The sequence below is a fragment of the Saccopteryx leptura genome, chromosome 1, assembly GCF_036850995.1.
Source record: "Saccopteryx leptura isolate mSacLep1 chromosome 1, mSacLep1_pri_phased_curated, whole genome shotgun sequence".
NCBI classification, from domain to species: Eukaryota; Metazoa; Chordata; class Mammalia; order Chiroptera; family Emballonuridae; genus Saccopteryx; species Saccopteryx leptura.
Window position 1 is genome coordinate 173,002,728 of NC_089503.1, and position 11,759 is coordinate 173,014,486.

At 49.7% G+C, this 11,759-nt stretch overlaps 1 protein-coding gene across 1 annotated transcript; it reads left to right on the forward strand.

Moving 5' to 3' along the window:
* The first annotated feature begins 2,202 nt into the window (after positions 1–2,202).
* On the forward strand, positions 2,203–11,514 carry C1H1orf115 (chromosome 1 C1orf115 homolog). Its single transcript, XM_066380426.1, has 2 exons — positions 2,203–2,557; positions 8,901–11,514. The coding sequence occupies exons 1-2, from the start codon at positions 2,231–2,233 to the stop codon at positions 9,018–9,020; spliced, it is 447 nt and encodes a 148-aa protein (XP_066236523.1). The 5' UTR covers positions 2,203–2,230; the 3' UTR covers positions 9,021–11,514.
* The last annotated feature ends 245 nt before the right edge of the window (positions 11,515–11,759 follow it).

The following is an 11,759-nucleotide window of genomic DNA, read 5'->3' on the forward strand; positions in this document are numbered from 1 at the left end:
ATTAAGCAAATTAGCTTCTAATCAGGTGCACCCCCCAGAGCTTTGGAAGGCAGAGTGGGTGAAAGCAATGCTTCTGCTATTTTTGCTGCTTCTGCTAGTAAAATAAACATAGTCCTGCAGGTGTGGGATTCTTCTGTGCTAGATGTCGGGATCTGGTCCCCAGGCTCATGAGTCTCAAGAGACTGGCAGAGATGTCTTTTGCTAGCGTAGACCCATCAGCCATGGCTGGAGCTAACGGCACGGGCCTCGGAGGATCCCTGGCTGGCAGCTACGGTAGTGTGTACTCGCAGCCAGTGGCTCTGGAGGTGTCGTCCTGGTGCCCCAGCTTCCTGACTGCAGGACGAATGACAGCTCTGCAGTGGTTCTAGAGGTTTCTGTGGAATTGGCCCTGTGTACAGCCTGCCCTTTGGCCATTTGGAAGCATGGATCCCTATACTAAATCCTGTCCCATGTGGCCATCTAGAAGGGCACAGAGGCTAAGGGTAGGAAAGCCAGAGCTGAACCACAGGACTGATGGAGATGAGGGAGGAGTAATGGGGAAGGGAGAAGGCATTTGCTGGGCCGTGGCCAGTCACACAGATTGTTCAGTGGGCGCTCCTACAGAACCAATGGAAATGTCAGCTCCAAACACCTGCCAGGCCCAGAGGGTGCAATGTCTCGAGCAGTCCCAGTGAAGGAAGAACGTTTCTGTTCTCTTACCTGTTTTACCCTCAGAAGGGCCGGAAACCAGTTTGCACATTTGAGAGCTGAGACTCCTTAAGTCGGGAAAACAGAAGAGAAACCTGTTGCTTCTTTACCCACCTTACTCTCCACCCCCACACACACACTTACACCCCCCCCCCACACACACACACACAGCATGTGCTGCCCAATAGAAGAGAGAGGATTAACTTTGCATCAAGTTCAAGATTCTGAGTATTACAAGGAATTAACAGGCAAGCTAATGCTGTGATATTTGAAAAATATTTTGCATAGCTCATGTTAGATCTCATGAGCATTTCACCTTGGTCTTCATTTGATAGGCAATCTGGGGGTCTCTGAAGTCAGCTTTGTACACAGAAAAGGGACCATTAGGGTCTGCTTTAGTTTATAAAGCAATTGTAAATTTAACAATTACTATAAGGGGTTTTAACCATTCACTTAATTTAATTTTTTAAACATTTTAAGTGACTTGCAAACTTGGTGTATTTGATTTTCTTTTCAAGTGTTTCAACATAAGACTAATTCTTATACATAATAAATTAAACTTATTTTTGTATTCTTTTTGATTGAACTTAAAAGTCTAAGTCATTACTTGAGTATACATTTTAAGTTGGAATCACAAAGCTGGTGTTTAATATTCTAACATGCTAAATTATAAAGGTTTTATGTCTTTATAGCAGTATTTCCAAATCATTCTTAAATGTATCACAAGTTTTAATAATATTAAAATATTAATGAAATCATAACCTGTATGATTTTATATTTAACCATAAGTTGCCAAGAATTGCAAGCCCACATAAGGAAATCAGGCATGGTGAACAGGTGGAGATTACAGGTACTGAGAATGTATGTCCACCAGGGTCATCTGATTTCAATTATGACATCACCTGATGTCATGTGTCTGCACCAGAATTCAGCTAGCCCATCCCCCTCAGTCTGCTCCACTTTGTCACTGGGTTAGACTGTGACTGACACCGTGGACACACTGCTTTACCTTTCTGACTGTTTCATTAGAACAGGTGACTGGAAAAGTGTGACTGTTTTTCAGGACTCTTGACAACTATTTTCTGATTGCCTTTCCAAAAGCTTGTTACCAGTTTGCATCCCATGACATTTATTGTCACGATCCTCTCGCCGCACCTTTACCAGCACGGAGTATAGTAATCTTTATCATCATCATTGTCATTATCACCATCGTCATCGCTGTCAGTTTGCACGAGGACAAATGAAGTCTCACTCACTATTTGGGGTTCACCTATTTTGTGCCAAGTGCGGTTGGACGTGGTTTGGAAGTTCATGGTGCAGTGACCTTTCGGGGTGTCTTTCACACCTTTGACCCCCAGGACGGGAGGCGAAGTGGCAAGTGGGGCTCAGCGCGATGGTCATCCGGTGGCCAGGCCCAGGTGGAGCCGCAGCGATTCCGGGCCCCACTGCCAGGGGGCGCTGCGTCCTCAAGTCTCTCGCCCCGTCCGGGCTGGGGCGGGAGGGCGAGGGGGGGTGGTGTGCCGCGGGCTCCTAGCAAAGGTTGATGTCTTTACATCCCGACTTTCGCCGAAGGGGCCGCGGCATCATGACGGTGGGAGCCAGGCTGCGGAGCAAGGCGGCGAGCGGCCTCCTGCGCCGCGGGCCGCGGGGGCGGACGCGGGGGGACGAGGAGGCTACCGCCATCCTGGAGCACCTGGAGCTGGAAGACGAGGTGGCCGAGGGCGCGGCGAGCGCGGGGCGCCCAGGGGCCCGGAGCGCACGGCGGGTGCACCTGGCCGTCCTGCCTGAGCACTACGAGCCGCTAGAGGAGCAGGCGCCCAGCGACAAGCCCAAGAAGAAGTACCGGCAGAAGCTGAAGAAGTACGGCAAGGTAGGCCCCCTGCCACCGCCCTGGGGTCCCCGGGCTCCTCGACTGTCCCGATGGAGAGCTAGAGTCCGGTCTCCACCGTGTGACTGCGCTCAGCTTCTCTGAGTTCCCTCTGTGTCCCCTTCAGCCCCCTACAACCACCCTCTCTTCAGCACTCACTACTAAAGCCCCCAAACTGTTCTGTGACCTGGAAAGTGAGAGGAAAGTTTCAGGTAATGATAGAAACTAAAGCAAAGGCGTCACCGGCATGGGTCCACCTGCTGCTTCGCTGCTGGCTGGTTAACGACAGTTCTAAGGGTCCCTTATCAAGATGGTTCTTATCCTAGGTGTGTCTTACACTCCCTTGTGTGGTGGGCAGGACAGAAACCGGTGTCCCTGTTTTACAGGTGGGAGTACTGAGGCCTGGGCAATGGTCTGGTGACTTGTAGAAGGTGACTCATTTGGAAAATACTGACTTGCAGCCCAGGGTATCTGTTTCCGGCAACATCCTTACCAGGATATCCCACCAGCTGAGAATTGCTTGAGTTATTGCCCCAAATAGTCCCAAGGTTATTCCAAGGGCCTACGAGCTCAACACATACACAAATATGCACAGTTATCTGTGGGCTCTGGAGCCTCTAAATGTACTGCCATGTGCATGGGTTAGGGTGTGGGGGTGGAGAGACAGATATGGACATGAATATGGAATAAAATGACAGTTTCCTCCTCGGGGATCAGCCTAGAAGCCTTGGAAGCTACTGGGGCCCCTGCTCCCCAGGGCTGGACACAGTCGCTTAGAATAAAATCCCAAATTAATTGCATCATAGCCAAAGGCCAAAGGCCCCATCAGATTTATTGCCTTTATCTGTGTCCTCCAGTGGCTCTTATCGTACTTGAAGCCAGCCTGTCGCCATAGCTTAGAAGCTGAGGTGTATCATCCTCTCTGAAAGTATGTCAGCAGCTTTGGAAGCAGTATACAAGCAGGTAGTTGTAAAACACATGAATAAAAACTATAAAGCTGGGACTGGCAGGCTGAAAGTCATACTAGGACTAATCATCCTTCTTCCTGGGGCCCGTGGAACGCAAAGAAGTCATCCTTTGCTTCTCAGCAAATGGTGAGCTGACAATGTGGAAATCTCAGCGCCGAGGCTGGCTCAGAATATGCTGTTTTTGTTGTTGTTCTTACTGTGTGCCAGGCATTGTGCTAAGTGCTAGAGATAAAAATGGTACGTATGATGTAGCCCTGCCCCGGAGAAGTTCAAAGCCTCTCGGGGCATAGCTGGGGTTGTGTGGATCGGAGCCCAGGCAGGTAGTCCTCAGGGATGGGGCTATAAAGTCAAATCAATGGTGGTGACATGAGACTGGGCACAGAGGATGAGTTAAGGTTTCACAGGTTAACAGTGAGAAACTGCTTTCCACCCTCTAGGATGGTTATTGTCAACACACACACACACACACACACACACACACACACACTACAGAAAATAACAAGTGTTGGTGGGGAGGTGGAGAAATTAGCGCTTGCTGCCAGTCAGGGGCGAGTACTTGACTCATCATTGGGTAATGATTGCCCCCAGTGTCCCCTATAGTCACAGTCTGTACAGGCTTGTAACCTAGGAGCTGTGGGCTATACCATGTAGCTTGGGTGTGCAGCAGACTAGACTACCTAGGCTTGTGTGAGTGCATGCCGTGATGTTTGCACAACAGTGAAATCACCTCATGATGCATTTCCCAGAAGTTATTTTCATTGTTTCCATGGATGGCTGGCTTTTCCTTCAAGGAAAGGTGATTAAAGTTCTTGTGCATCGAACGCTCACATTCTTCACCCAAGTCCCTTCCTGCTTCTGTGTAAAGAGAAATGTTTGGCTTTTGTGAAACGTGAAAAGATTGGGTCACACACCCCTGCTGCCCCGTGGCCCCCACCAGGAATCAACCAGGCGGGGCTGGTCCAGCCTCTCCCAGGAGGCTGTACGATTGGAAGGCTGCGTGTCTGGGGAGATGTTCCCAGTTGATTTTAAGTAACAAAGCTATGTTCACATGGTGCATTCATTGTTACAGTGCTGTTTTCGGGGCTAGGGGGAGGGGAAGGGACATGCATTTGCTGCACTCCCCAGAGATGCCGAGTGCTCTGTGCACAGGTTATGTGTGACCCCTTGCGACAACCTTGGAAAAATGAGGACCCCATTTTGCAGCAAAGGAAAGTGGATTTTATGGTCGTTAAGCTGCTTGTTCAAGGTGGCACAGCTAGAGAACAGGAGGGCAGATGACCCCTGCCCATGCTGAAGCAGTTGAGGTGAGGGAACTAATCTCTAAATTTAGCTTAAAATAAGAGGGGCCTTTCCCAGGCACCTGTGATAGCCATGGAAGGGGTGTAGAGAAGGAAAGTAATTAAACTGTGTCAATCAAGCAGCTAGGAGAGATTTGGAGAAGGAAAGTATAGGCTGACCTCGGGCTATGCTCACCTCTCTCCGCCTCAGTTTTCTTGTCTGCAACACGGACTAATACTAGGGTTGTGGTGGGGGTGAATGAGCAGACACATGTGGACGTCTTCAAGCAAATCTGGCATGTGACAAGGGTTTTATATCCTTGGCTCAGCGGGTAGAGGAGAGGCTCCATGGATCATTTTTTTCTGATCGGTTTCTAATGACTAACTCTTCCCTAGCTGACTGTGCACCTCAGCTTTGTGCCTGGCTCCTGACAAAATGTCACAGCTGAAGACTTCATCTTGATGCCTAAGGGAGAGTGAGATTTATTGAGAAATGGTTTCTTTATTGAAACTGGAGGGGGCCGGGGATCCCTGACATCCCTGGGGGTTCGCTGAATAGCCAGGAACCTTCAGAAAGCCTCACTCCTTGTAATAGTTTCCTATGACTGCTGTGTCAGATGACCGCAAACATGGCTGTTTAAGACAACACATGTTTATTCTCCACAGTTCTGGAGTCCAGAGGTCCAAATTCAGTCTCCCTGAGCTACAGTTGGCGGTAGCAGGCCCGCTGCCTTCTGGAAGCCCCAGGAAGGAACCAAGTGCTTTGCTTGCTCCAGCTTCCTCCATCCTCACAGCCGGTGGTGTTGCATCTGCAAACCTCATTCTCTCTGTCCCTCTCCTTCCTTCTGCCTCCTCCCACATCCCTCTTCCAAGGACCGTGGTCCTTACATGGAGTCTGATAAGGACATAAGGATCCTTATAATGACTGAACCCACATGACAATCCAAGATAGTCTCCCCATTTTAAGACCCTTGATTTAATCACATCTGCAAAGTCCCTTTTGTCATATAAGGGAATATGTTACCTGATTTTGGGGGGTAGGGCATGGGCATCTTGGGGGGGCTCAATATTCAACCTGTCACATTCTCCCATGCTCCCCCATGCCCTTCTCTCCCTCAGACAGATTATTTGTGTTGATCAAAGAATCCCAAATCTCTCTCAAATGATGTTGGGTGACCATTGATCAATGTTTCACATTCTTTTCCTCCCATTTTCTCAAGTCTGTGCTTTGACAGTGTTCCTGCTAATGAGCTATTTTAGTATATATTTTTTCTTTTGATAAATCACAAAGATGAAGTGACAGGCAGGGTTTTTTTTTAAATAGCAGGTGGAGGAAAAACGGAGACACAAATAGCCCAAATGTCAAGTTGAATGCAGGCCATCCAGGATTTCTGGTGGCATTGCTTTATAAAGGATGCTCTTGACCATTAGACTTGCTCCCAGAGGACACTTTTGTCATTGTCGTTATTTCAAATAGGTAAGTGAAATTCTGCTGGATCTTATTACACATCTGTAGAAATGCATCTCTCAGCAACATCACCCCCAACACAAACGCACGTACACACAGTTGCACGCACACACATACATGCATGCACATGCATGGATGCACCCCAGTGTCTCATTGAGAAGTCGGCAGGGCAGTGTTCCGGGGATCAGTGTCTAGAGAAGCAATTGATGTGATTTGATGTTCCCAATGCTCCTCCGTTAGCCTCAGAGCAAGCAAAGGAAACAACAAGGCGCTTTCTGAGTGCTGGGGACATGGTATAAAGTCCCCCCACTTCCGTTGTTGCAAGGACTATCATAGGAAAGTATACTCTTCAGAAACTTTATGGAACAGATAATGAAACATCTTAGTTTTGTGTATTACCACCACAAACCTAGATTGCTACGGAGTAAAAAGAGGCCAATGTTGTTTTACAGTTGGAATGACTGACTGTACTGCCAGGCATAGTCCTAAGTGCTTTCCTCTTAGAAGCCTGTTTCATCCTCTCAACAACCCAATAGGTAGTTGCTACCTAGTCCCATTTTATAGGTGAGAAAACTGAGGCCAAGTTAAGAAAGTGATTGAGCTGGAAGTTAAGCCCAGACTGCAAGCAGTTAATTACAAGCTCACACCCTGCCTTCATTAAGGAGAGAAAATATAATAAGGGCATTAAGGACAAGGGCCCTGAGATGAGCTTTCTTTGGGGCTGAACTTCAGCTCTGCCTCTTCCCAAGCTGTATAATTGTGGATAAATGTAACTCCTCTGTCCTATCTTCTTGTGGAAGCCCGATGACCAATGGCCACCAAGCACATACCGGTAGCCAAACCGAGGTAGGGTTCTCTGCTTGGTGCAGTGAGCAGAACTGCACCAGAGGACTCACAAGGCCTCAAGGCATGGGGACCTCACATGGAAAGTTGAATATTTGAGTCTGAGCCAAAGGTATAAATTTGGGTGTTATCAGCATTCGGGAAATACTTGTCAGTGGAAATGGATGAGACCACCTAAGGAGAGATTATAGGCAAATAAGGAAAGAAAGAGAAAGGAGAGCAGGAGGGTGGGAGGGAAGGAGGGGACCTAGGGCTAAGTACTGAAGAACTACAGAACTAAGTTCTGTAGAAGGGATAAGCCAGTAGAGAAGGCTGAGGAGGCGCCTGCCTGTGAGGCAGGGGGACACCAAGATAATATGGCGTCGGGAAGGCCAAATGATCTCATTCCATGAAGTGTGTCTCAAGCTGCTGAAAGGTGGGAGGGAAGACAGAAAGTGTCCATTAAATCAGGCAGCATGGCGGTGGCAGGTGGCCGTGGCCACGCAGTCTTGGATCGAGGGTTGGGTAGGAGCCAGGGAGGAGGCAGTGTGTGGGTAGGGCTCTACCGCTGGTTTGATATGATGAGCGTGGAGGCCCCAGAGGACCTAGAGAGGGAAGTGGAGACCAGGGAATGCCTAAGGTGGAGTCTGAGAATGATGGTTCTGGAGAGGGGAAAGCCAGGCCTAGGTGACCAAGGGCACCGACAGCAGGTGTCTTTGGGGGAAGAGGACCATTTTGTGCACCGGGACACCTGAAGGGGGGAGGAACCGGGTCAGTGTGGGTGTGAGGACAGTGATGGGAGCATGAATGGCTTCCTCGATGACGTCTGATCTTTTCAGTGAACGATGGAGTGGGATCACCTAAGGAGGGCATGGAGACTGTCCGTGTCTGTGTGTGTGCGGGGCGTGTGGAGACCTGCAGAGAAGGCAAGGCATAGGAAATAGTACCTGGGAGAGAGGGACAGCCAGCCGGCTGGACAGACAGTGTCGGAAGTCTGTGAGGCTTGTGATTGCGATCAGGGATTTTACGTGAAACCTGGTCATCTGGTTATTGGAGTTGGACACGCCGTGGGGCAGAGGGACAGGGTGGATGATGAGATGGGTCGCCTGCATGAGCATGGACGTCATCAAGAGTGACTCGGAGGGCTGGGGGTGAGGAGAGGTTGGCTGGGGACAGCAAAACGATCGATGTTAGTCTCTGGCGATGGTCTTAGCTTTTCTGTTGTGATTTCATCGGAATCCATGGAGCCTCCAGTCTTGCACCAGGTCTTGCAAGAAAGGAGGAAGAGGAGCGGAGATCGGGAAAGGGTGGCCCTGTCCTTACCCTGAAGTAGCTAGTGACTGTCTCTAGAACGTGAAACTTCTGTGGTTGCAGTGATCAGAGACTTTAAAGAAGCCAATGTGTGGGTCAGACAGGGATATGTCCTGGGGGCCAAGAGAGGACAGGCTGGGCTTTTGGATAAGGTGAATAAAGGAAACCTTGACCCAGCCTTCAGATGACCGGGTGGCTTAGCTGTAACAGGGAAGAGGAGTTGGCTTTGGTTAAGAAATAAAACAAAATTGGATTGGTTTTCGAACTAGCGGCCTCTTTGAATTATCCAGGAATATGCGATGCTTGCGAGCACACTGGTGATGTCTGTCCTGAGCCCCTCCCCACCATGTTCCCAGGCTGGGGGTAGGGGGAGACAAACATGGTAACTTGCTAATTTGCCCTGGGAGAATAAAGCAAAATGATTACTTAGGTATATCACCTGTGTTCAAAAGTTGCCCAACCTAATTCTTTTCCCTTTTTTTCTTGATTCCTAACAATAGAACGTTGGGAAGGTCATCACTAAAGGATGCCGCTACGTGATCATCGGGCTGCAGGGGTTCGCCGCGGCCTACTCTGCTCCGTTTGGAGTGGCCACCAGTGTGGTGTCATTTGTCCGCTAGGAAGCTGCTGGGAGCTGCTGGGAAGGGGACAGACACTTCCACAAGGCTGGAAGCCTCCCCTACTGGGAGCTGTGCAAACCCAGAAGCATCTCAGACTTGAAGCCACAAAGCATTTGGAAGAAAAGTAGTCTTGCTCTGTTGAATCGGATGAGTGTTGCGAATGGGATGTGTCTGCCCACCTGCTGAGCTCTCTCCATCTCTCAGACTCGGGTGATCCCGGTGGGCGATCCCACAGAGAATTAGGCTGATGTTAGGTTTGAGGTCAGAGTTTAGTTGGCTCGCATGGGACCCTTCATGTGACACCGGCCAGGTGTGTGCACCCTGGGTGGGCAGCAGAGTGGTGACTATGAGGGGAGAAAGGATTTTTACCTGGAGTGAGATAATTTGCTACATTTTCCTGGAGAGGTCACAGGTCGCTCATAGCCCTTGGTGGCCTCGGTTCTGAGGGCACCGAAGGAGCAGCATGTTTCTGAAGTCATGCCCCCTATTTCCTCCTCCAACCTTTGTCACCAGGAGTGTAATTACAGGCTTGGGAAGAAGGAAGGAAGAAAAATCTCTTCAAAGGCGATGACACTTTGAAACTGTTGACAACGCCTCGTGACTGTTTAAAGTAGATAAAAGCTTGTCATTGTCACCGTTCTCTGACATGAATGTGCAGTGCAGATGAGAGGAGGAAGAAAGGCAAGTTTAAAGCAGGCTGTGTGGTCGGAAAGGTTGGGCGAGGAAGTGCTCCTGAGGGCCGCTGTGCCTTGTGCAGCCCAGTCTGAGCCAGCCCATGCCTGGGGCTGGCCAGTCTCACCTGGACACATGAGCTGGCTGGTGTCGTGGGCCTCCTGACTCAGGTGCCCAACAGCGTCAGCTCAGCACCTCTGTGCCAAGCCATCAGAGGGTGCTTTGTCTCAGGAGCAAGGGAGAGACTACATATGGAAATGAAAGTGTATGATGTAGAGAAGAAACCAGAAAGTAGGAGACAGGTGCAAGGGACGTAGAAACAAGACAAGAATGACACTAGACAAGAGAAGTGGAGACACAGGACCCACATCTGGGTTATCAGCGTTGGGAAACCTTTGGTGGCCTGGCCTTCAGCAGCAGAGTGGTGACTATGAGGGGAGAAAGGATTTTTACCTGGAGCGAGATAATTTGCTACATTTTCCTGGAGAGGCTCTAGGAAGGAGCCCGAGGAAGCTTGACGCCCAGAGGTGCCTTGGTTGGTGTGTGAAGACCCTCTGAGGCCCACGAGCTCACGTCGTCTGCCTTTGTAGCCTCCCTTCCTCTACTGTGCTGCCCACATTGACCGCATCTCGCTGGATTTGCAGTTCAGGGTGAGCATGGTCCTGACACTCCCCAGGGATGACCCACTGACTGACTTTGGACCACTGGAGAGGGAGGAGGAAGAAAGAGAAGACCTCTCATCCTATGCCCTCTTCCAGCTCCCACGATCAGCCATTGTTCTGACTTTGTTTCCAGAACATTCCAAAAGTCCAAGATAGTTATTGACAGGATCAGCCTGTCAAATTCGTGGCAACACCTGCCTATTGCCCCTAGAATTTTCCAGGCCATGCAAAGGAGGCCTCAGTGCTTATGTCTCATCAGTCAAGCCCAACCAGGTGGCACTGGGCAGAGGAGGAGGTGGGAAGACAGACAGACAGACAGAAAAAGGAGAGGGTGGAGGAAAAAGTTGTATCTGCGAAACTGGACACAGCTTCACACTCTGGAGGCTCATGCTGAGATGAACTTGGATCCAATTCCTGCATCGTTAATATTTGTGAGGGAAAGGAAAAGTGAATGTGCTTGTTGGAGCCCAGATGATGAAAGCTGATAATGGCACGTTTTCACACACATGAGATAATTATAGCTTGCCCGGCCACACAGGGAGTTGGAGGGTGGGAGAGAAAGATGAACAAGGAAGGAAAAGCAGAGAGGTGTTTAGTGGGAGAGTCGAGCCTGCTGGTCACAGGAAGGCATGTGGGAGGGGCTGTGGAGGGCTTGGAGGACGCCCCTCTCTGGTGGCCCAGGGATACTGAGCAGCCCCAGAGTTGCCCTTTGAGCCCAAGAAACATGAGCCAAGGAAGGGACAAGAGCTACTGAGGTCTGTTCAAACACACCTTCCCCACCCTGCCCTCCTGTAACTGCAGACACCATCAGGCCAAGTGCATTTGGCTCTGAACCTCCTGACGTCTAGTTAAGAATTAACCCAGAAATTTCAAAAGTTGAAACCTCACAGGGATTGTCCTGGGAACCAGATTCATGGGACAGAGGATGATCTTCAGATTGTGGCTCAGCCTGAGTTGTCCTATACTCCAGGAAGGGCCACCCATGTTGCACGTGACCTTTTATGCCTTTTCTTTCTCTTCAATTTGTTTTTAATATCCAGGTCCACACCCTCATGAGAATTGAGTGTTAGAGCTTTTTTTTTTCTAAATGCTTGACTTTGAGGCTTCTTTTGTATCCTTTTCTTGCCCAGTTATGTAAATAAAACTCCCAGCTGGTTTAATTTCCTGTGTGTGAAGATTATTTTGCCCCCTGACATTCTAGCCTCACCTTAGAGAGACGCCGCAGTGTCCTGCCATGGCTGAGGACTTCATACAGCAGGCAAGGGCCAGGCATGGACCTCGGTGGGACATGCCAAGAGAAGCCCAGTGCCACTCTGATGCCCAGGGACAGGGCGAGGCCCTGACTCACCTGGGTGTTGAAGGTGGGCCTATTCTCTAGAAGCCCAGCAGAAATGTCCAGACCCTC